The sequence below is a fragment of the Leptonychotes weddellii genome, chromosome 14 (assembly GCF_054177405.1).
Source record: "Leptonychotes weddellii isolate Sample4059 chromosome 14, ASM5417740v2, whole genome shotgun sequence".
Classification (NCBI taxonomy): Eukaryota; Metazoa; Chordata; class Mammalia; order Carnivora; family Phocidae; genus Leptonychotes; species Leptonychotes weddellii.
The window spans coordinates 76,281,740-76,302,527 of record NC_138382.1 but is presented as its reverse complement, the minus strand read 5'-3'; the positions used below and the strand labels follow the sequence as shown (position 1 = coordinate 76,302,527).

At 55.3% G+C, this 20,788-nt stretch overlaps 1 protein-coding gene and 1 long non-coding RNA gene across 8 annotated transcripts in view; one reads left to right on the top strand and one right to left on the bottom strand.

Moving 5' to 3' along the window:
* RAPGEF1 (Rap guanine nucleotide exchange factor 1) overlaps nt 1–16,360 on the top strand; it is a 135,724-nt gene extending 119,364 nt beyond the window's left edge. For all 7 annotated transcript variants that reach the window (XM_081803812.1, XM_081803811.1, XM_081803810.1 and 4 more), the window contains 12 exons: nt 2,075–2,186; nt 3,857–3,932; nt 6,091–6,164; nt 7,812–7,915; nt 8,795–8,980; nt 9,728–9,812; nt 9,953–10,047; nt 11,389–11,467; nt 11,560–11,661; nt 12,869–12,966; nt 13,774–13,902; nt 14,191–16,360. In XM_081803812.1, the coding sequence (XP_081659938.1) occupies nt 2,075–2,186; nt 3,857–3,932; nt 6,091–6,164; nt 7,812–7,915; nt 8,795–8,980; nt 9,728–9,812; nt 9,953–10,047; nt 11,389–11,467; nt 11,560–11,661; nt 12,869–12,966; nt 13,774–13,902; nt 14,191–14,341 (1,291 nt within the window). In that variant the 3' untranslated portion in view covers nt 14,342–16,360. The remainder of the gene's footprint in view (nt 1–2,074; nt 2,187–3,856; nt 3,933–6,090; nt 6,165–7,811; nt 7,916–8,794; nt 8,981–9,727; nt 9,813–9,952; nt 10,048–11,388; nt 11,468–11,559; nt 11,662–12,868; nt 12,967–13,773; nt 13,903–14,190) is intronic.
* Nucleotides 252–7,915, bottom strand: LOC145717157 (uncharacterized). The gene is made up of 2 exons (XR_014140210.1): nt 7,812–7,915; nt 252–6,164 (listed from the first exon to the last, which is right to left on the bottom strand). It is a non-coding gene; the product is annotated as an uncharacterized LOC145717157 (long non-coding RNA).
* Nucleotides 16,361–20,788: the final 4,428 nt, after the last annotated feature.

Here is a 20,788-nt window from a genome sequence, read left to right as displayed (position 1 = left end):
TCTCTCAATAAAGAAATATCTTTTAAAAAAAAAAGAGTTGGATGCTTAACTGACTGAACCACCCAGGCACCCCTCCTCCTAAAATATTTTAAAAGCCTGCCGTATTACAATACCATCATCACACCTAAGAAAATTAATAATATATTCCCTCATATCATCTGATATGCAAACCATCTTCCATTTCCCCAGTCCTCCCTAAAATTAACTTGTGTAGCTTATTTTTTTTAGAACCAAGACCAGTCAGAAGTCAGTACATTTAGTTGTATGTCTCTTTAATCTTTTGTAACATTTTTCAGTATTAGCACAAGTCACACCTGACCAGGTTTAGAAATATGTAGTAAATTTCTCCATGTGTAGGGCCTGCAGATCCACCTTGCCATCCGCAACTTCGTGTTGACGTCACCTTCTTAGTGAACTGTTCTACAAGTTCAAGCTTTTCCTCCCTCTCCAGGCCAAGGTTCAGCTACCTCTGGGGTTCTAGGCACAGAGCCAGGCAGTACCCACTTGTCAGGCCTAAGCATAAGTGGTTGAAGAGGTGGTAAAAATAAAATAGCAAGAGACAGGAATAAAAACAGAAAGCATTCATTCTGTAGGGAACTGCTGTAGAGGGCTGCCCACCCAGCCTGCTGGTGGCCAGTCCTAGGTGCTATCCATGTGGAGTCTGCCTGATCCGTCTGCCCGGGCTAAGATCTCCCCACGGGTTAAGCAGGGGGTGATGGGTTTTGTAGTTGAACACCTGGTAGCAAACGGCGTCTGCACCAAGCAACTTGAGCCCACGGGTTCTGCCTCCAGCCGCACTGAACCCGAGAGCACCATTTTTCAGAGTTGCAGATGGCCCTTGTAAAAAAAAAAAAAAAAAAACAGGATGAGCACATTGACTGCTTAGAAGCAATTATGAAAATGTTGTCCTCTTTCCACGAAGGCCAGAGTGCAGACCCGACACTGAAGGGACATGTAGCAGATGGTTCTTCCCAGGACCGTGTGTGATTTTGCTCTGGGCCATCCTTGCCTTACTGAAGGCACAAATTTTTATGTCTCACATACTCAGGGTTAAAAATGTGGCCTATGACCACAAGGCCGGCATGGTGGAAATCATCAGAATAAAATGGGGATATGGGAGAAAATGCCAGGGAAGCAAGGTGCCTGCACACCAGCATCCGTCTGCTCCCAGAATGCCCCCTCGCTGCCCCACATTTCCCCTCTGCTGGCAGTTCTCTCCTCCTCCCCCTTCACCAGCAAACTCCTGCTCAGTGCCACAGGTCTCCGCTCGGCTGTCCTGCTGCAGGGGCCTGCTGCCCTTCACACCGGGCTGGGCTTTCTGCTCAGGCTACTGCCCCTACCGCTCATTTTAACATCAGTCTCTCCTGCTGCACCCAGCACCCCAAGGGCAAGGGCCAGTCTGCCTGGTTCATGCTTCTCAGTCCAACAGGTGGCCCTTGGAAAAGACTTGAGGAATGACATTAATAGCCATGCAAACTCTCCCAACCTGCTTGCCCTCTTGCTCTTCCTGTCTTTGAATACTGACTGTGCATATGGTGGCCTTGACAGAGTGACTGATCCCATCACTTTTTTAAATAGCTCAATGAAACCTTCTTGATCTTTTTTTCTTCTTTTCATTTTTTTTTCTTTATTCTTTTTTTTTTTAAAGTAGGCTCCACGCCCAGCATGGAGCCCATCGCAGGACTTGAACTCATGACCCTGAGATCAAGAACTAAGCTGAGATCAAGAGTCAGATGCTTAACCCACTGAGCCACCCAGGCTCCCCAGTCTCTTTCTTAATCCCTTCCATTGACAGAGCATCCACAGAGAGCAAGAAATGTCCCAAGGTCACAGAAGTCATCAGTAGTGGCGCTGGAAATCCAGTCCCTGCCCTGGCTTCCGGCCTCCACTCAGGCCCCCTGTGCTGGGGGTGGGGAGCAGTATGGCCTTCATGTGGGAGCTGCAGTTCCAGGAGAACCTGTTAGGGGCAGTCGTAACTCGTAGTCACGCAAAGGGCCATACTACTTCAGCCCCCTGGTGTCCCGGACCCCAGTGTCTGCTGGACCCTTGCAACATAAACCACTTCTCTCTCTAGGGCCTCAAGGTCACCAGATGGTTCAGAGTTGGCTCGATCGGAGGAGGAAGTGGATGAGCTGTCCCTCATCGACCACAGTGAGATTATGGCAAGGCTGACACTCAAGCAGGAGGTGAGTACAGGCCTTGTGCGGTCTGGTCCATAAAGGGGGTGAGGGGGCTTTGAGGACAATGTAACCTTGAGGTGTCTCAAACAGAAGGACCCATGCAAGGCACCAGCACATGAGGTGGCCACCCCACATTTCGTGGGCTCTGTGCACGGCATTTATCCTGACCCATGCCTGGGCCACTGGGGGTGCTGAAGGATCCTGGGCAAATGGATGGTCTCCTGGAGAAAGTGCACTGTCCCCTTCTCTGACACTTCTAGAGAGTCATCTTGGGCAAGTCACTTAACATCTCTAAGCCCCAGAGGACAGGACTCTGGAGGATATTATAACAGTGAAACCCGTGTAGGGTGCTCAGCATAGAGCCTGAGCGTGGTGAGCCCTCAGCATAAGCTGCCTTCACATTCGTATTGACCGAATAACCCACTGTAGTTTCAGCAGGAGGCACAGTCTGATTCAGAAATCCCTGGCCCGCAGCCGCCTCTGTCCTGTGGCTTGTCAGGAGGGCCTTGTGCGATTCTGGAAACACAGAGGAACCTCTTAATGTGATAGCCCCGACCCAGCCCTGGGGAAATGACTGTGTTTCTGGGCTCCGGCTCCATGGCAGCGCACACACGGACGCACAGACAGGCAGGCGGATTCTGCCCTTTGCACAGTGCCGGGCTGGGCCGAGCGGAACAGGCAGGGCAGGGCAGGCGGGGACAGTGGGGCAGCCGGCTTGTCTGCAGAGAGAAGTGATGCTTCGTGACCCTTGCCAGAAAGTCCTGAAAAATCAGGTCCTGGGCATAGCTACCCTCAGCCTTAGCTGGAGATCCAAGATGCTCTCGGGACTCTGGAATCCAGGGGTGAAAACACGGATGCCCTGGAGAGGCAGGTGCATTTCCGAAATTGAGGGCCGTGAAGCCGTGGGGGTCGTGAGGTTGGTTTCCTTCAGAACCAGAGGTTGGGGGTGGTGCGCTCAGGCAGGCCTGGTGCTGTGCTCCCATTCCTGGCCCTGCTGACCGCTCGCTCTGGCTTATGGGCTAAAGTTTCTGTTTGCCAACATGAAAGTAAGACTTTTTACTTAATTGGCAGAGGGCAGCTGGTATCATAGAAGCGACGTCAGGCACAATTGAACGTCTTTGTGACACTTTACGCTCCTCTGAGGGCTCCCTGTGGAATTTGTGAGATTATGACAAGTGACTTCTCCTTGCACCTGGGGAAACAGATGTAAATTTAGGATGGCTTGCTGCAGTTTTAGGAACGTGACCGTACTTGGAAATAGCCCTGCTGCCTCTACAGTCTTCTTGGGAGTGGCTGGTGGCAGTCCTGCCTGCCTCCCTGTGGGTCCCACCGTCCCGGCAGGAGAACTCCCCTCCTCACCTCCCTGCCCCCTGGGTTGGTGAAGAGGGAGAGATCTAATGGGGCCATCGTCCCCCAACTCTGGAGTGACCCAGTGCAACGTGCCCTGGTGTCTGGACAGCTCCCAGGGCCGTCCACCTCCCAGAGGAGTTCTGGTCTGTCCTGTCTGCGGAGTGCAGAGCATTGCTCCTAGGTGGGGGGCGGGGGGCGGAGGGAAGGCGGCCCCGGGCTCTCTGCAGTGCAGCGGCTTGGTCATCTCGTCTCTGCCTAGAACTTTCTGATCCAACTCTCTTATGGCTGAATTCTGCTCCATGCCCTCCTTTGCTTTGTCCTTGCAGGGTGACGACGGGCCAGACGTCCGTGGCGGGTCTGGAGATATCCTACTGGTGCACGCTACTGAGACAGACAGGAAAGGTGCGGCAGTGCTCTGGGCGGGGGCCTTGGTCTCTGTCACAGCCCTTGGGGCGGGCTGGCCCCACAGCCCTCCGGGGGTCAGAACGTGGTCCTGGTGCCCGCGGCCACTGTGCGGAGAGCCCACCCTGGGGATGAGACCAGCCCTCTCAGGGTGCACCCTCCACGGTGAAGGGTAGTGGCGACCCCAAGGGTCCCCAGAGGCGGCAGAGGGGAAGCTGCGAGCGCAGAACCTAGTTAGGTGCTCCGCCAGCGGCACCTCAGGTAACAACACGTAGGTAGCTGTTTCAGCGCTTCCTGAGGTCTGACCCACTGTGTTATTCCAGACACTAGACAGGATTTCACTCGTGGCTCCACAAGCAGACCCCAGCACGTGTTCTGTCCGGAGCCCAGTCTTAGAGCAGTGGTGGCCCCGTCCTAGGACGGGCTTCTGATCCAGGGGACCTGCTGTTGGGTGGACTCTGTGCTAGCAAAAGCGCGCTCACTCCACCTCGGGTTCTGGCAGAAAGCGGGAGAGGAGGTGCCATGACCTTGACCTCTGCCAGGACGGGGGAGGGGCGCTCCCCAGACTCCTCTCCCTCTACGTCTTTGAAAGTTATTAAAAAGGGGATGTGACAACAGTATTAAAGCCAGTTCTGGGAAGAATTAAAATGCCCCAATCCTTAAACCCTCACCCACCAACATTACTTTTATATATGACCATGTTCCTGTTTTTACAGCAGATTTCCCTGTTACACAGAATGATTCTGGGAATTTTTAAATTATGAAAGTAGTACAGAAATGGTCACATTGCAGAGAAGTTGGAGAATAGAGAAAAAGAAGAAATAACTCCAACAAACCACTGTAGCCACTGTTTTGCCTTCTGCGGTTTCTTCACCCCTGGTTTCTCTGGACTAGGGCAGAGCCCGGTCCTGGGGACTGAGTTCAAAGCCAGGCACGCCCCGGCCCGGCCCGGCCCGGCCTCAGCTGACCTGGCTGTTTGAAGAGGTCCCCAGTGGACAGGGAGATGCGTGGAGCTGATGTGAGGCCGTGCTCAGGAGCAGCCCTCGCTCTGCTTCTCTGCAGCAGACCCTCCTCGACACGAGCCTGAGCACCAGCCTCATCTGGGCGAGAGGAACAGTTTTCATTTTTATCCGAAGGACTGAGGTGGGAGCTGGCTCCATCCTCAGGTTGGAGCAGCAAGCCTTGCTGTCCTGCAGCTGCAGCCAGCTGCAGCCCCGGCCAGAGGGAGCCCCGTGGACAGGGCAGTCCAGAGCCTTCCAGGTGGCCAATGGTGCCCAGGAAAGGAGGCGCTGCCGCCAGCTGGGACCTCCACTTGATCTCAGTCATGGAGAGATTCTGAGGCCGCAGGGAAACAAAGTCATTTGTACGTGGATGGATGGTGGAGGCAGAGGCCCTGGGCCACATAGCACGTTCCTTGGGCAGTGGCTTCCTGTGGACCAGAGACCACCCCAATGCTACTATCCTGGATCGCCCACGGCTTAGGGCATGCAGACTTGGATCTGTTCTTCCAGAAGCAGGCAGTGGCCTGTGCTGGGCCCATCTCTGCCTCCTCACCTAGCCCGTCTTTGAACAAAAGCCCCAGTGGGCAGTGAGCTGGTGAGTTAGGATCCAGGAAGGAGGAGCCTGAGCAGGATGCTGTTGGGCCATGCTCTGTGCTTCCAGCCAGGCCCACCCCTGCACAGACCCCAGACCCCAGACCCCAGATGCCAGAGCAGGTGTTGCTTTTGCTTTCGATTGTCCTGGAGGTGATTGGCCAGGGCACAGGAGCCTGCACTGCTCCGCTGGAGAAGCGGGGATCCTCTCGCTTCTTCCACCTGGCGAGCTGAGGGGTGAACGAGAGAAGACAGGAGAAGGGGGTCCGTGTCCAGAGAAGAACAGCCTTATCTTAGGTCTCTCAAGATGCGGAAATTCCCAAGATTTTTGTTCCTGGGCCCTGCCATCTAAAGTATCACCTGTGATTTAGCCTCAAAATTCTGCTGATGAGTTTGAATTATTTTTTCTATGCGCACAATTACTACCCTTTGAATCATCAAGTCTTAGGACAGATAAGAAGCTCTTGATGTGTGGTCAGGGATGGCAAGTATGTGCGGCAGGAGAGCTGCCCATCTTTGTCTCCTGCCAGTGGCAGGCATCGCTCATCAGGTGTTCTTCGCTCTAGATTTGGTGTTGTACTGTGAGGCCTTCTTGACCACCTACAGGACCTTCATCACCCCGGAGGAGCTCATCAAGAAGCTGCAGTACAGATATCCTTTCCCATAGTCCCCCAGCCCCGGCCCCACACCCCTCCCGGCATGGAGCCTTCGGAGCCAGCCAGGAGAGAGAGGGCCTTTCTTGCCTGCTCCCCCGCGCCCTAGCTTTGGGACCTCAGGCCGGGCTTCCCCTTCCAGTCTCCTTCCTTGTCTGAGTGCTGAGTGAGATGACAGGAGGTGCCAAGTCACGGGTGTGCTGACAGCAGCTGTGGTCACTAGGAAGCCCTGAAAAGGAGTTAGAAGGAGCTGACACACCGCGAGAGGGAGAATGCGCTCAGGCCCCTGCGGAGGTCCAGGTCGCTGGCACCTGCAGCTTCTGAGCCGAGCCGCAGGCCATTGAGGTGATAGGTCCCAAGTGTGCAGGGCTTGTGGGAGTCAAGACTCCCATGAACAGCCTCGGGGGAAGGCACAGCCACTCCGCCTGGTGGCAGACCCAGCAGTCGACAGAAAGACCATGTCCAGACAGCATTGGCTCCTACCCGTCACCCGTATCTGCGTCCCGGGCTCACCCTTCTGAGGACGACCGTGCAGTAATGGTTGAGGATGACCCCAGGCCCTAGGACCCAGCGTCATTGACTTTCTCTCAAACCTGCTCCTCCTGCGGAGGCTGACCTAAGCTGCTGTAACAGCGGGCCACCTCCCCATGCCACAGCCCACGACTGCCATCTGCTGGACAACTGCTACTGCCCGGGGCAGGAAGTCCTGAGTCCTCCAGGCTGTCCCCCTTCCCTTCCTGCGTGCCCTGAGGCTTGGCCTCTTGTCTCCTCCGGACCCCTGTGGCTCCTTTCACTGTCCCCGTGCCCCAGCCCTAGAGGACCTGGTCCCTCAAGATGGAAGTAGACAGCCCCCACTGCAGAGACTTGTTCCCTGTAGCCTCACGCGTTCAGTTGCTCCCAGGCCTGGCTCAGCAAGTGATAGTAACTCACACTTGTTGAGAACTTCTAGTGTCGGACGGGATGCTAAGCCCGTGCACGTGAAGGCTCACTTAGTTATAAAACTGCTTGATATATTGTTACAGTATTATAGATGCTGTTAAATTACTACCTATTACGTGATTGAGGAAACAGCCTCGGAGAGCTTAGGTGACCCACACACACACACTCCTGAGCTCAGGTTCCCAGCCCCTACCCTGCGCGGCGGCTACAGGCTCTGGGGACAGTCCTTGGTGCGAGGCTCCTTCCTGAGCACCCGTGGATTCCTGGAGAGCGGGAAGGACAGCCACAGCAGGGTCTGAGAGGATGGTGAGAATCTTTGCCCCTCCAGGCGGAAACCACGACCTTGGCAAGGAGCTAGAGGTGGCCTGGTGTGTGGCTGCTGAGGGGAAGGGGCGTCTGAAGCTACGGAGAGACGGCAAGAGTGCAGGAGGCACCTATGGACCACACCACCCCCCCCCAGTCCCATTGAGAGAGTGTTTAGGGCATTTGGGTTTTGACCACCTTTTTCCACCTGAGGCTCAGCAGGGCAGCCTGCAACGTTTCAGTAAGTCCCACGGGAAGCTTGGGAGGACCCGACGGAAAGGCAGTGGATGCGGGGCTCGTGTACATCATAAGCACCCTGGAAACGGCAGCTGGGAGAAGTAGCCCTCCCCTGTCCTCGCCCACCCCTGCCTGTGAGAATGGCTTTCCTTAACCTACACTCCACGTACGAGAAGTTTTCTCCCTTCGCCGACACATTCAAGAAGCGCGTCAGCAAGAACACGTTCTTTGTGCTGGTGCGGGTGGTGGATGAACTGTGGTGAGTGCTTGTGCCCAGGAGGTGGTAGGGACGCCGGGGCACCCCAGGGTTCCCCACCGGGGCTGCAGGCTTCCTTGCTGAGCTGGGGACATCCCGTCCCATTCCCCCCACTTCTCTCAAGCTGTGCCCACAGAGCCCCGCCCTGCAGCTCTGGGTCGGGCTTGCTCTTGCCCACCTGAACAAGACCCTTGGGGAGAATGACCCAGCCACAGGCCACACCGCTCTCCTCGTGGGGGCCGTCCCTCGCACATGCAGCATAGCCTAGTCCCCCCCGCCTCCCCCCAGACTCAGCACTCACCGTCACCATTCACTTAACAAGCGCACGTCCAGCCGCTCAGTCTCCTAGGTCTGGAGAGCCGTGGTGAAGGAAACTGTGGGCCCTGCCTTCAAGGCACTTCCCTTCTGCGGGGAGGATGGCCTCAGCCCGGGACAGCACTGAGACCGCCGGGCACAGAAAGCGCTGTGCAGAGGGAGTTCAGGAGCGGCCTGCAGGCGGCTGCTCTGAGGGGCTGGGGCCTCGTAGTGATTCATCACCCAGGCAGGACCAGGGGCCTCCTCTGGGACAGGATCGGAGTGGGAGTGTCTCCGTGGCTCCGGGCCCAAATGGGGGCCCTGGAGCTTGTCCAGTGCCAGCGAGCATTTACTGAGAGCGGGGCCATTCGTGTCACCAGCAGGACGGGACCTCTCCTGGCACTTTTGAGGCTCCGGGTGGCCATCCCGACACCTTTTCTTGCTCTTTTCCCTGAAGAGGTTTCCTAGCCCTGCTGGTCGGTGCCATGTGACCCTTGGGTATTCTGAGGTGGATTCTGGGCCCGATGGCAGCCGTCCTCTTCCTGGGCTGTGTCCCGGCCCCTCACTGTGTGGCCGTTGGTCCTCTAGCCTCGTGGAGTTGACAGAAGAGATCTTGAAGCTGCTGATGGAGCTGGTCTTCCGCTTGGTGTGCAACGGGGAGCTCAGCCTGGCCCGCGTGCTCCGGAAGAACATCCTGGACAAGGTGGACCAGAAGAAGCTGCTCAGGTGTGCCAACTCCGACCAGCCCCTGGCAGCCCGGGGGGTAGCCGCCAGGTGAGCCACCAGCTGTCTGCCCGTGGCTTCTCCGGCCCTCCTCCACGGGAGTGGTGCCCGGTAGCCACCTCCCCAGCCTTAGAGCCTCTCTTCCTGGTTCTGCCCAGGCCCTGCGATGGGTTGGGGTGGTCTTGTGGACAGCCCAGTGGGTTCGCCAGGGGCTGGGCCTCTCCTCCAGGGGGTCATGATGGGTGATTTTAAAAAACGCCCCTTTTTAACCAGGAAGTGAGGAAGCAGGGCAGGGGGCACTTACTAAGACAAGGGACAGGTGAATGCATTCCGGGCTGTGGTCAGCTCTTGTCTTCCCAGCACTAACATGGTAGCTGTGAATTCTTGACCACCCCCACCCCCACCCCCCGGGCCATCCTGAACATTCCTAACCTGTACAGGCTCTAGTCTTTTTACCTGTGTCCTAGTCATAGATGTTGAAGCATTACTTCCTTGTCAGCGAGTTTCAGTCTTCATCCCTGGGGAGCCATCTCTGTTCCCGCTGGGCCCCGGCCATGGGGTCAGGCTGAGTCCTCAGGCAGTGGGACCCACCCGGCAGAGGCACCACGGTCCCCAGTAGGAATGCAGTCTGGTCCTGACCTGCCACTGGTCAGCTCTGAAGCTGCCGTCGTCCTGCCGTGAGGCCGGGCTTGGGGCGGCTGCTCGCTCTGGCTGCCCGGCTCTGAGGCCGCAGGACGGCGCCCAGCCAGCTCCCACTGTCCCTGTCCCCACCGCTCATCTCATGCCTCTGTCTTCTAGGCCGGGGACTTTGCATGACTTTCACAGCCATGAAATAGCCGAGCAGCTGACCCTGCTGGATGCTGAGCTCTTTTATAAAATAGAGGTATGGTGTTGAGCAGCGCTGGGAAGAAGGCTGTCCCTTGCCCCGGGGTGAGCAGCTGCTGCTGGTCCCTAAGCAGGAGAACCTGCCCATCGTCGGGAAGCCAGAGGGCTCCAGCTCCATCCGGTCTACTTCTCTTTCAGATTCCTGAGGTTTTGCTTTGGGCAAAAGAGCAGAATGAGGAGAAAAGCCCCAACTTGACCCAGTTCACGGAGCACTTCAACAATATGTCCTACTGGTAAGAAGGGGCGGCTGTGCGAAGCCCCGGTTTTCTATCACAGCACGTCTGGCTGGGTCCCTGTGCTCTCCTTCACACAAGGAGGAGGTGCCCTTTTCCTCCTAGCTCCTTCCGAGACCCTGGGCATTACTTGGGAACTGCAGGCAGCAGAGAGCACGCTGGCTGAGGAGGAGCCTGGGACGGGGAGGAGAGCCGGGATCGATTAGTAATGTCTGCCATAGGTGCTGGCAGGGGTGGTCACTGCGCCATCCTGAGCTGGTCACGGCCCAGCTTCCCGCTGCCAGGCGGCCTCAGGGCTGAGCCTCACACGGATGCTGCCTGAAAGAGAACAGCAGAGGAGTGCCTTCCCGTTAATACTTGAACTAGGCCTGAATTCTTCAAGCAAAACGAAGCCCGAAGCTACACTTACCCTATAATATGTAAAGAATGGTCAGCTTTTCGAGATGTGACTTCAAGGCGCCCCCAGCCTCTCTGCGTCAAACAGAGGATGGTCAGAGCGTGGTAGCCACGAAGCCCACTGCTGCCACTGACGGAACATCCAAGATGTGTCAGACGCTCCGAGGACTGCTTGTTGGAGGGAACCTGGGTCATGTCCCACGTTGCCGGCTTTTCTGCCACCACAGGAAGTGCCGCGCTCCTCAGCAGCGTGAGCTCAGCGGTAGCAAGCCGCCACAGGAAGCAGGGGCTTGTAGGGCAGACGGAAACTGCACACGGCCCTGAGCCCAGCCTCCGACCCAGCCCCCTGCTGGGCACACGCCTCGGGGTTCCAAGGAGGAGGTGCAGGGGGGCCCCTCTGAGCCATGGTCCTCAGGGTGTGCTCAGGGCAGGCACCCTTCACTGGGGCCAAAGGACAAGCAGAGGCAGCACCCCGTCTGAGGGGACTGGCCGTGGCCGTGGCCGTGTGAAGCCAGAGGGTCTCCAGGGCACGGTGAGGTCCGCGTGCAAGGCTGGCCTTGGGGTTGCTGCTCAGATTCTCAATGTGCCCTCCTAACCCACATGCTCACTCGTCTCCTGAACTAATCCTGAGGCCACGTGAGGAGCATTTCCAGCCCCAGGGGTGCTCAGGTCAGCACTTGTCAGGGAATCTCTGCTTGGATGTTATAAAGCCTCCATCTGCACGCACGGCCCGAGGTCCCCATCAGGCTTTGTGACCTCTCAGCCCATCCCTGGAATGCTGTGAGCTCCTCGAGAGCAGAAATGGGGGGAGCTATGCTTGACACCTCAAAAGCCCTGGGCATGTGGTGCAGGTGTCCACATCCCTCTCTCTCCACTAGGACCACCTAGGGGTCTAGAAGGAGACCAGTCAGTTCAGCCATCTCTTTTTCCCATGGGTTCCTGCAGGGTCCGGTCAATAATCATGTTACAAGAAAAAGCCCAGGACAGGGAGCGGCTGCTGTTGAAGTTCATCAAGATCATGAAGGTAACCGTGGCTGTCCTCCCCAGAGTCTCCTCCTTCGGACCCTGCCCAGCAGCCCTGGGCCTGCCTCACGGCCGCCTCCCCTCTCTCTGCAGCACTTACGGAAGCTGAACAACTTTAACTCCTACCTGGCCATTCTCTCAGCCCTGGACTCGGCTCCCATCCGCAGGCTGGAGTGGCAGAAGCAGACCTCGGAGGTGAGTGGTGGGGAGGGAGGAGGTGGGAGGCCTGCCGAGCCCCTGGAGAGCCAGCTGTTGGGGAAGGTGCTCAGGTGTCTGCTCAGCTGCCAACCACCCCCCAACCCCACCCCCGTTTGCTGTGGCTAATCTCCAGTCTTTGGGCCTGAAGGGGCTGCGTGGTTTGTGCTGGGCTTGTCCCCTCACAGGGTCCTGCTGCCTGGGCTGCAGGATCATACCTGGGTCCCTGCTTCACTGCTTTCTTCCTTCCTTCCTTGCACCCATGCTTCTGGAGGTGCTGTTCTGGGCTGCCAGCAGCATTAGTCCTTAGGAACGTACTGTGAACAGGACAGACCTATTGATTTCTTTAGGGTAATTGCCAAAGGGGAAAGGATGGGGTCGTCTGGCCTGTTCGAGGGTCGGGGAGGTCCCCTGAGGGATGGTCAATCACACCAAGACCCAAATAGGAAGAGTTTGCTGGGAAGAAAGGGAATTCCGGTCAGAGGGGACAGAAGCGTCTAGAAACTGGCACGCTCAAGCAGCAGGGCGGGGGCCAGTGTGGCTGTGTCACTGGGGAGGGGACCTGCTCTGGACCAGGAGGGCTTTGGGGAGGCCTGGCAAGGAACTAGACCTTTATCCTTGTGTGGGGAGGTTCCTTGAGAAGAGAGGCAAAGCCCATAGGGGCTGGGTGTTAGCTGGGCCACCCAGGTGTTCTCTTAAGGGGTGACATAAAGAGAAAGTTGTAAGTCTGTTGTATGGAGAAGCATGGGACATTCACACTGGCTGCCACAGAAACACCTAGGAGGTCCTGAGGAGGTGACACTCCTGGTCCGAGGCAGCTAAAAGGTGAAGAGGCAAGCAGCGGGTGGGAGGGGGCAGCAGCAGCTCAGTGAGGTCACCTGCTAAGCCTAGTCAGCTCTGCCTGGAGCGCAGCGAGGATCAAAGGCAGGCTGGGAGCCAGGGATGGCACCATTCCTGGTGTGCGTGAGAAGCTTCCTTGGGCTACAGTGTGGGGTGGCACCCAGCAAGAGGCCTGGCTCCAGGCCCTCCGAGCCGTGGTTCTGCAGCAGGCATATGCGGGCCTGGGAGCCAGTTCTCCGCAGCAGGCCCGGTCTCCCTGTAGCCGAGGCAGGGCCCAGGGCTGGGCAGCGGCGGGTGGGTCAGGGAGGAGGCTGGCACTGGGGCCCCAGCATGGTCTCAGCCCTCACACACTATCCCTCCCGCCCAGGGCCTGGCCGAGTACTGTACACTGATCGACAGCTCGTCCTCCTTCCGCGCCTACCGGGCCGCCCTCTCCGAGGTGGAGCCCCCCTGCATCCCCTACCTGTGAGTAGAGCTCCCTGCAGGTTTGCCCCCCGGCTGCTCTGGGGGAGACATAGGTGTAGATACAGAAACCCTCCCTTAAAGGTTTCCAGCTCAGACGATTAGACTTCTATTTTAACTTTAAACTATGTAACAAGGAGCAGGTTTTACTTTTAAAACAGAAAGGAAGGGTCCAATGTAAACGGTCCTGCTGTCCCATCTCCCAGTCCCGCTGCCGTTTCCTTCCCGCATCTGCCAGGCTTCCCCCCACCAAGGGTCCTCAGACTTGGCTGCACCTTGCAGTCAGTCACCCAGGAGCCCTGAGAGCGTTTCCCCAAGTGTGAGCCATGGCATCGAGGAAATGGGGGGTTTGGGGAAAGCAGTCCTAGTCACATTAGCTGAAGGAAATAGTGGAAAAAGTCAAAGCTAGACAGGTTTCTTTGTTGTCAGAGCCCTTGCTAAGCTGGTAGATACTGGGAACCTCCATGAGGGGGGCAGAAGACTCCACAGTGGCCCGGGGTGGGGGCTGCCCTCCCAGAATGCTACCCTGCTTTCCCCTGGGGGTGGCCGGCTGGGCCCCCTCGCTCACCTTATGGCTTCACGTTCTCTGTAATGAGAAGCACCTGTTAACAAAGAGGCTGTCCATGCCTCCCTCCCCCCTGGTTTTGGGTTATTTTTTCCTATTCATGTATTTTACAAGGCTCCCCTGCCGTACCTGAGCTGGCTTTCCCAGGGACCCACAGTTTCTAGGTCAGGAGTTCACGCAGGAAGAGACCAACACAGGCCAGACGTGCCCTCCGAAGCAGTAACTGGGCTTCTCCATCCTCCCAGGGGGCTTATCCTGCAGGACCTCACCTTTGTTCACCTGGGGAACCCAGACTATATTGACGGGAAGGTGAATTTTTCCAAACGGTGGCAGCAGTTCAACATTCTGGACAGCATGCGGTGCTTCCAGCAAGCGTGAGTACCGGAGCGGGGAGGGGACGAAGGAACACTAGGGTCTGTGGAACGGGGTCTGCATCCAGAGATGGTGGCCAGCTTGTTCTCCACACAGCACATCCAGGGAGGGTGCAGGGCGTGGGCCAAGAAGTGGGGGCTCCTTGGGACAGCATGGAGAAGGGCGACCAGGCTTCTGCTGCCAGCCCTCTGCCTATGGGGAGCTCCGGTGCCGGGACCGTGCGCATGGCCCCTCCAGGAGGCCGTCGGGCTGCTGGCCCCACACCGGCCCTGACTGGAGGCCCCCCACAGGCACTACGATATCCGAAGAAATGATGACATCATAAACTTCTTCAATGACTTCAGCGACCACCTGGCGGAGGAGGCCCTGTGGGAACTTTCTCTGAAAATCAAACCTAGGAACATAACAAGGAGAAAAACAGACCGGGAGGAGAAGACCTAGAAGTAGGTGCCGTGAGCGAGGAGAACGCTCGAGAGAGGCTCCGAGGGCGGCTCCGAGACCGGGAGGGACTTTGGACCTGTCCTCAGGCAGGCGGCACGTGTCCCGGGCCCAGCCAGCCCTCCGCCGTGCGGGGCAGGAGCCCCAGTAGCTTCCTGCTGCCCTCCTCCGTGGGAGCGGACGCCAGGCCCACCGTGGAGCCAGCAGGCAGGTCTCGTTCCTGATTTGTGAACCCGTGGTTTGGTTTTGGTTTTGGTTTCTGCTTTCACTTTGTATTCCTCTCTCCTCCCCCCTCCCACTTGGGAGCAGCACAGGGAGATGGGCAGACCAAGGCACAGTGGGACACTCTTCATCCCTCCCTACATTCTAGGGTCCTGAACCTGCTGAAATGACAAGGGTGGAGGACCCTGAAAGGTGGGGGGCTGTACCCTGGGGACCTGGAAGCAAGGGGACTTCCAGTCGGGTGGGCAGAAAGCAGAGAAGACCGGGGAGGCTCCTTTTACTTTCCCTGCCCTGCTTTTTAAATGCAAGATGGTGTAAGCTTTTGAGGTGACCCAGAGAGGTTCACCAGGTGGCCTTTCAGTAGGCCTGGGGCTGGCGCTCCCGTCACAGTACTGGCCCCAGAACCGTCCTCTTCCCATCCCTTCATCTCCCTGACCACCTGGCGCTTTGGGGAGCTGGGAAGAAGATGGAGCAAGGGAGGACGTAGGTGTACCTGAGCCGGGGCCAGGAGTTCCGGGGTGAGTGAAGTTGGAGAGTGGAGGGGCCTTTCTGTCCTGGGGAAGGCCGGCAGACCCCTCTTCTGTCGTTTGCTGTGTGCCTTAAACTCCATCTCCTGTCCCCCCGCCCCCGTGGGCTCCCCTCCTACCCTGCTCCATCCTGGTGGCGCCAGGGGGGTGCTTCTCCGCCCTTTCCACCAGTGCGCAGTAAGCTCTGCCCGGGGAAGGACGGGAGGTCCCTGACGGATGGGGGCGCCCGCTGAGGCTGAGCGGCCCCGGCTCCTACCCTGCAGCGCACTTGCTCTCTCCACCTTCCTTGTTGGACACAGCGCTCGCTGGTGAGGTGGGCTGTCGGAGGCAGGTGTGCAGGGAGGTCCTGCACACGGGCCAGGCCGCTGCCCCCACACCCCTTGGGTGCTGGTTTGCGTGACTGAGTGCTTGCTTCTCCTGGGCTTGGGACTTGGTCAAGCAAATGCCAGGATCGAACTTCTTAAACAACCATGTCACTTTGAGTCCTTCCTGAGTTTTGAGCAGCTTTCTCCGCTCTTGTTTTGGGGTCCTGGACATAGAGGGGAGGACATCCGTGAACTGCCAGTGGAGTCCCCTCGTGTAGCGGGCTGGCCGCTGCAGGCCAAACGTGTCACTTTCTTATTTAAAGCGTGTGGTCTTTGTTCTTCAGCAGTGTGGGGTGGGCTTGGTACCCACTTTGAGTCCCCTCACTGCGGTCTTGTCTCCCTTCCCGTCTTGCCCTCCGCCTGGCCCAACTCTGCTGGATGCTGCTGCGTGCGGGGGGCCACCATGGCCCCAGTACTAACACGAAGTCTCCGCCTCACGCACCCGTCAGCAGATGGGGGGGGGCTTTACTTGCCCACCCCTCTCCTCTGGGAGCCCTGCCAGGTGGAGGGAGCAGTGTTGGGGGGATGGAGAGCCCGTGGGTCAGGGTAGCCCCTGCGTGAGAACCGCAGGGGACATGGGTGTTTAACTTATTGGCTGACATCCTTAAGACATCCTCCCGGCTCTGGGAGTTGCCCCACCCTGTGCCAGCCCCGCAGCCGGGCTGTGACTGGTCTTGGGGACCAGGACCGGGTGTCCCTGCAGGTGGGGCTGGAGCCAGGGAAGGGTGGGCACACGCCAGGTCAGAAGGAACCCAACTCTTCAGAAGCGCCTCCCTCTCCCTCATGCCTCACCCCTGTTACGTTGTAATATATATATATCCCCACTAACCTGGCTGATAGTGGCATCTTCCTGCAGACATTTCAAACCTGTATTTTATATGAAAGGAAAATAAACACAATGAAAGCTGCGTCCAAGTGACAATCCGAGCTGCCCCTGCACACGTCCCAGTTCCCACAGCCGTGTGCCACTGTTGGGGCCATTTGGGGAGGGTGGGACAGAGTCCACCAGCCCGCCTGGAATTTTCCCTCCTCACTCTTGTGCTCTGTAAGTGGATTAATGCAGAAGTCTTTTGCTGCCCTCCCCCTCCCCCAGCGTGCTGGTAAAACTGAAATTTCTAGGGTGGAATTCAGGGGGCAGAGAGGTACCTGGAGCTACTTTTCAAAGCCCCTAAAGCAGGGTCTTTGAAAGCACACCTTCTGTAAGATTCCATCCCCCTCCCACCCCCAAGGCAACACGCACAAGCTTGGAAATAGCCCCATAGGTTCCGGTCTTTTCTCTGTCTGACGTGGGCTACCTCTCCTCCACTCATGATGAGCCGTGGACTTAATCCCAGCCTGTGTGTCATCCCCCTTCAGTGTCCTGCCCATCTCCCAGTGTCCAAGAGAGAAGCAGTCAGCTGCTGAGTCCTCTACTCCCCACCAATACCAAGAACCAGCCTGGTCTGGCCCTAACCTCCCTGCAGGTGACTAGGAGGTCACAGGCCAAGTGCGGATGTCTGGGCTGAGCCTGCCACCCCCAGAGGGGACTAGGAACCTGCATGCTTAACCCAGCAACTCAGGAGGCTCAGATGACCTCAAATCCATGTCCAGCCATGGGTGCTGCAGGGCCAGTCTTCTGAGGGTGTGACGGCCCCACCCGGTTCCCTCCAGCAGGGTGAGAGGCGGAGCCTGCACATTCATTTAAACCATCACTCACTCATCAATTTGTTTCATTCACTAGGGGTACATGGTTTAGGAACCTGGTCAGGCAGGGTTTGGGTCATTCTAGTCCTGCATTTGCTGGGGACGCACTGGAGGAACTTCTAATAAGGGCTCTGGTCCTGGTTCTGCAGCTGATAGGTAAGTGGCCCCCGCTCTGTTTCTCAGTGTTTCCAGCTGCGGGTGGGGGTAATAACAGCTTCTACCTCACAGGTCTGTGAAGGCTCAGGGACTTAATACCTAGAACAGGGTCTGGCAAGATTATTTATATGCACATACACACAGATCCTGGGTCCCAAGCAGTCTGCAGACCACTTTACTTCATTCACTCCTCTTAACCAAAAATCCCCCCACCCCAGCCCCGTGAACTATCACAGCCATGGTAAGTGCTACAGAGAAGAGGTACTTGGTTTACGTCAAGTCCAGACAGGCTTACCAGCAAGTTGTCCTGAACAAGTAGCTTCAGTCTTACACGCACGCCCCTGAGAACAAAAGGGGAAACACCTCGCAACTCGTCTTGAGTAGAATAGTCTTGACATCAAACCCAGACAACAGTCCAAGACAAATTACAGGCAAATACTTGCGCAAAACTTCTAAAATAATCTTAGCAACCCCAAACCAGCAGCATATAAAAATCAGTACTCCCTGGCCACGCTGGGCTTACAAATGCAAGGATGGAATGTCAGTAAGCTGGTGAACGTTCTAGATTTCTTATGCTCAACAGCTTATTTGGGTGCCCACATCCAGAGCACCTCTCCTTCCTGGGCACAGGGGAAACTCTGCTTCCCAGCCCCCTGCAGGGAGGTCCATGAGGAGCCAGACACATGTCACTTGGGCCTGGGAACTCAGCAAGTGTGCCACCTTCATGCTCACTCTTTCCCCACCATGACACACTTAGATGGCAGAGTTCCAAGTGGAGGGAGACCAGACAGGGACCACCCCCAGTGTCCTACACTAGATTATACATGAATAGAAAATGAACTTGTGCAAACTAACCTACTGAGATTTCAGGGTTTATAAATTTTCACAACATGGCCTAACTGCTCCTGGATGCACCATATTAACAAAGGAAGAACACCATATAATCACCTCAGTCGTCAGAAAGGCCTTTGTTCAAAACTCTTAGAAATCAAAAACTTTATTAGTCTGGTAAAAGTCACCTTCCAAAAATCTTATGCAAACGTTATACTTAACGTTAAAATACTCAGAGCATTTCCTTTAAAATCAACAAGTTAAGGATCCTACTTGTACTGGAGACTCTAGCCATGTGGCAGGAAAAGAAAAAAAAAAATGAGATTACTAAGAAAATCTCCTGGGCTGCCTGGCTGGCTCAGACAGTAGAGCATGCGACTCTTCATCGCAGGGTTGTGGCTGCAAGCCCCATGTTGGGCATAGAGCCTACTTCTAAAAAAAAAATGAAATTTAGGGGTGCCTGGGTGGCTTAGTCAGTTAAGCATTCGACTCTTGATTTCGGTTCAGGTCATGATCTCAGGGTCGTGAGACTGAGCCTTTCATTGGGCTCTGCACTGGGCATGGAGCCTGCTTGGGATTCTCTCTCTCTGTCCTCCCCCCACCCCCACCCAACTTGTGCACTCTCTCTCTAAAAAAAAAAAAAAGGAATCTTCGAAGGTAGTTAGCTGTAGAGTCAGAAAAAAAAGTTGAATATGTTCCAATAATACAATCAACAATTAAAAACCAATTTTTTTTTTAAAGATTTTATTTATTAATTTGACAGAGACACAGCGAGAGAGGGAACACAAGCAAGGGGAGAGGGAGAGAGTGAAGCAGGCTTCCCGCTGAGCAGGGAGCCCGATGCGGGACTCGATCCCAGGACACTGGGATCATGACCTGAGCCGAAGGCAGACGCTTAACGACTGAGCCACCCAGGCGCCCTAAAAACCAATTCTTGAAGGCTCCCATTTATGCTGGCATCACAAGTCTTAAGTGAAACCTTTATCCTCCAAAAAAGAGGATATAGCAATTTTAAATACTTTTGTACCAACATAGGAACACCTTTATACACAGCAAATATTAATAGACCTAAAGGGGGGAAAGGACAGCAATAGAATAATAAAGGATTTAAGTATGCCATTCACATCAACAGATCATCCAAACAGAAAACCAATAAGGAACCATCAGCCTTAAAGGACACATTAGACTAGAAGGACTTGATAGAACATTCCATCCAAAAGCAACAGAATACACATTCTCAAACGCACATGGAACATTCTCCATGGAACATAGATGTTAGGCCACAAAACAAGTCTTAACATAAGAAGACTGAAATCCTATCAAGCATCTTTTCTAACCAGAATAATATGAAACTAGAAATCAGTTACAAAAAGAAAACTGGAAAAGCGTTATGTGGAGAGTAAACAACATGCAACTGAACCACCAATTGGTCAAAGGAGAAATCAGAAAATACCTTGAACAGGGCGCCGGGGTGGCTCAGCTGGTTAAGTGACTGCCTTCAGCTCAGGTCATGATCCTGGAGTCCCAGGATCAAGTCCGCGTCGGGCTCCCAGCTCAGCGGGGAGTCTGCTTCTTCCTCTTACCCTCCCCCCTCTCATGCTCTCTCTCTCTCTCCTGCTCTCTCTCTCTCAAATAAAATCTTGAAAAAAAAATACCTTGAACAAATGAAAATGGAAATAATATCAAACATATGGGGTGTAGCAAAAGCCGTTCTAAGGGGGAAGGTGATAGGAAAAAACTAAAACAACCTGACTTACAAGCAACCTCAAGAAACTAGGAAGAGAGCAAATAAAGCCCAAAGTTAGGAGAAGGAAGGAAATAACAAAGATCAGAAAGAGAGACTAAAAAGACAAAATTGACAAACCTTTAGCTAGACTCCCCAAGAGAGTACTCAATCAGAAATGAAAATGATGTTACAACTAAAAAGGGGAGGGGAGGTGCACCTGGCTGGCTCAATCAGTAAAGCATGGGACTCTTGATCTCAGGGTCATGAGTTCAAGCCCCACATTGGGCTTAGAGCTTACTTAAAAAAAATTGATGTTACAACAGATACCACAGGGGCACCTGGGTGGCTCAGTCGTTAAGCGTCTGCCTTCGGCTCAGGTCATGATCTCAGGGTCCTGGGATCGAGCCCCGCATCGGGCTCCCTGCTCGGCGGGAAGCCCGCTTCTCCCACTCCCACTCCCCCTGCTCGTGTTCCCTCTTGCTTTCTCTCTGTCAAATAAATAAAAATCTTTAAAAAAATAAAAAATAAAAAAATAAAAAAAATAAAACAACAGATACCACAGAAATACAAAGGATCGTAAAGAGACTATTATGAACAATTATATGCCAATAATTTGACGATCTAGAAGAGGTCAATAAATTCCTAGAAACATACAACCTACCAAGACAGAATCGTGAAAATTTAAAAAAACTGAACAGACCAACTACTAGTAAGGAGACCGAATCAGTTCATCAAAAACCTCCCAACAAACACAAGTCCAGAACCACATGGCTTCATTGATGAACTCTACCAAACAGTCAAAGAATGAATAGCAGTCTTCCTCCAACACCTCCAAAAATAGAAGCAGAGGGAACACGCCCACACTCAGTTTACGAGGCCATTACCCTGATACCAAAACAAGACGAGGAGGCCACAAGAAGAGAAAATCACAGGCCGGGGC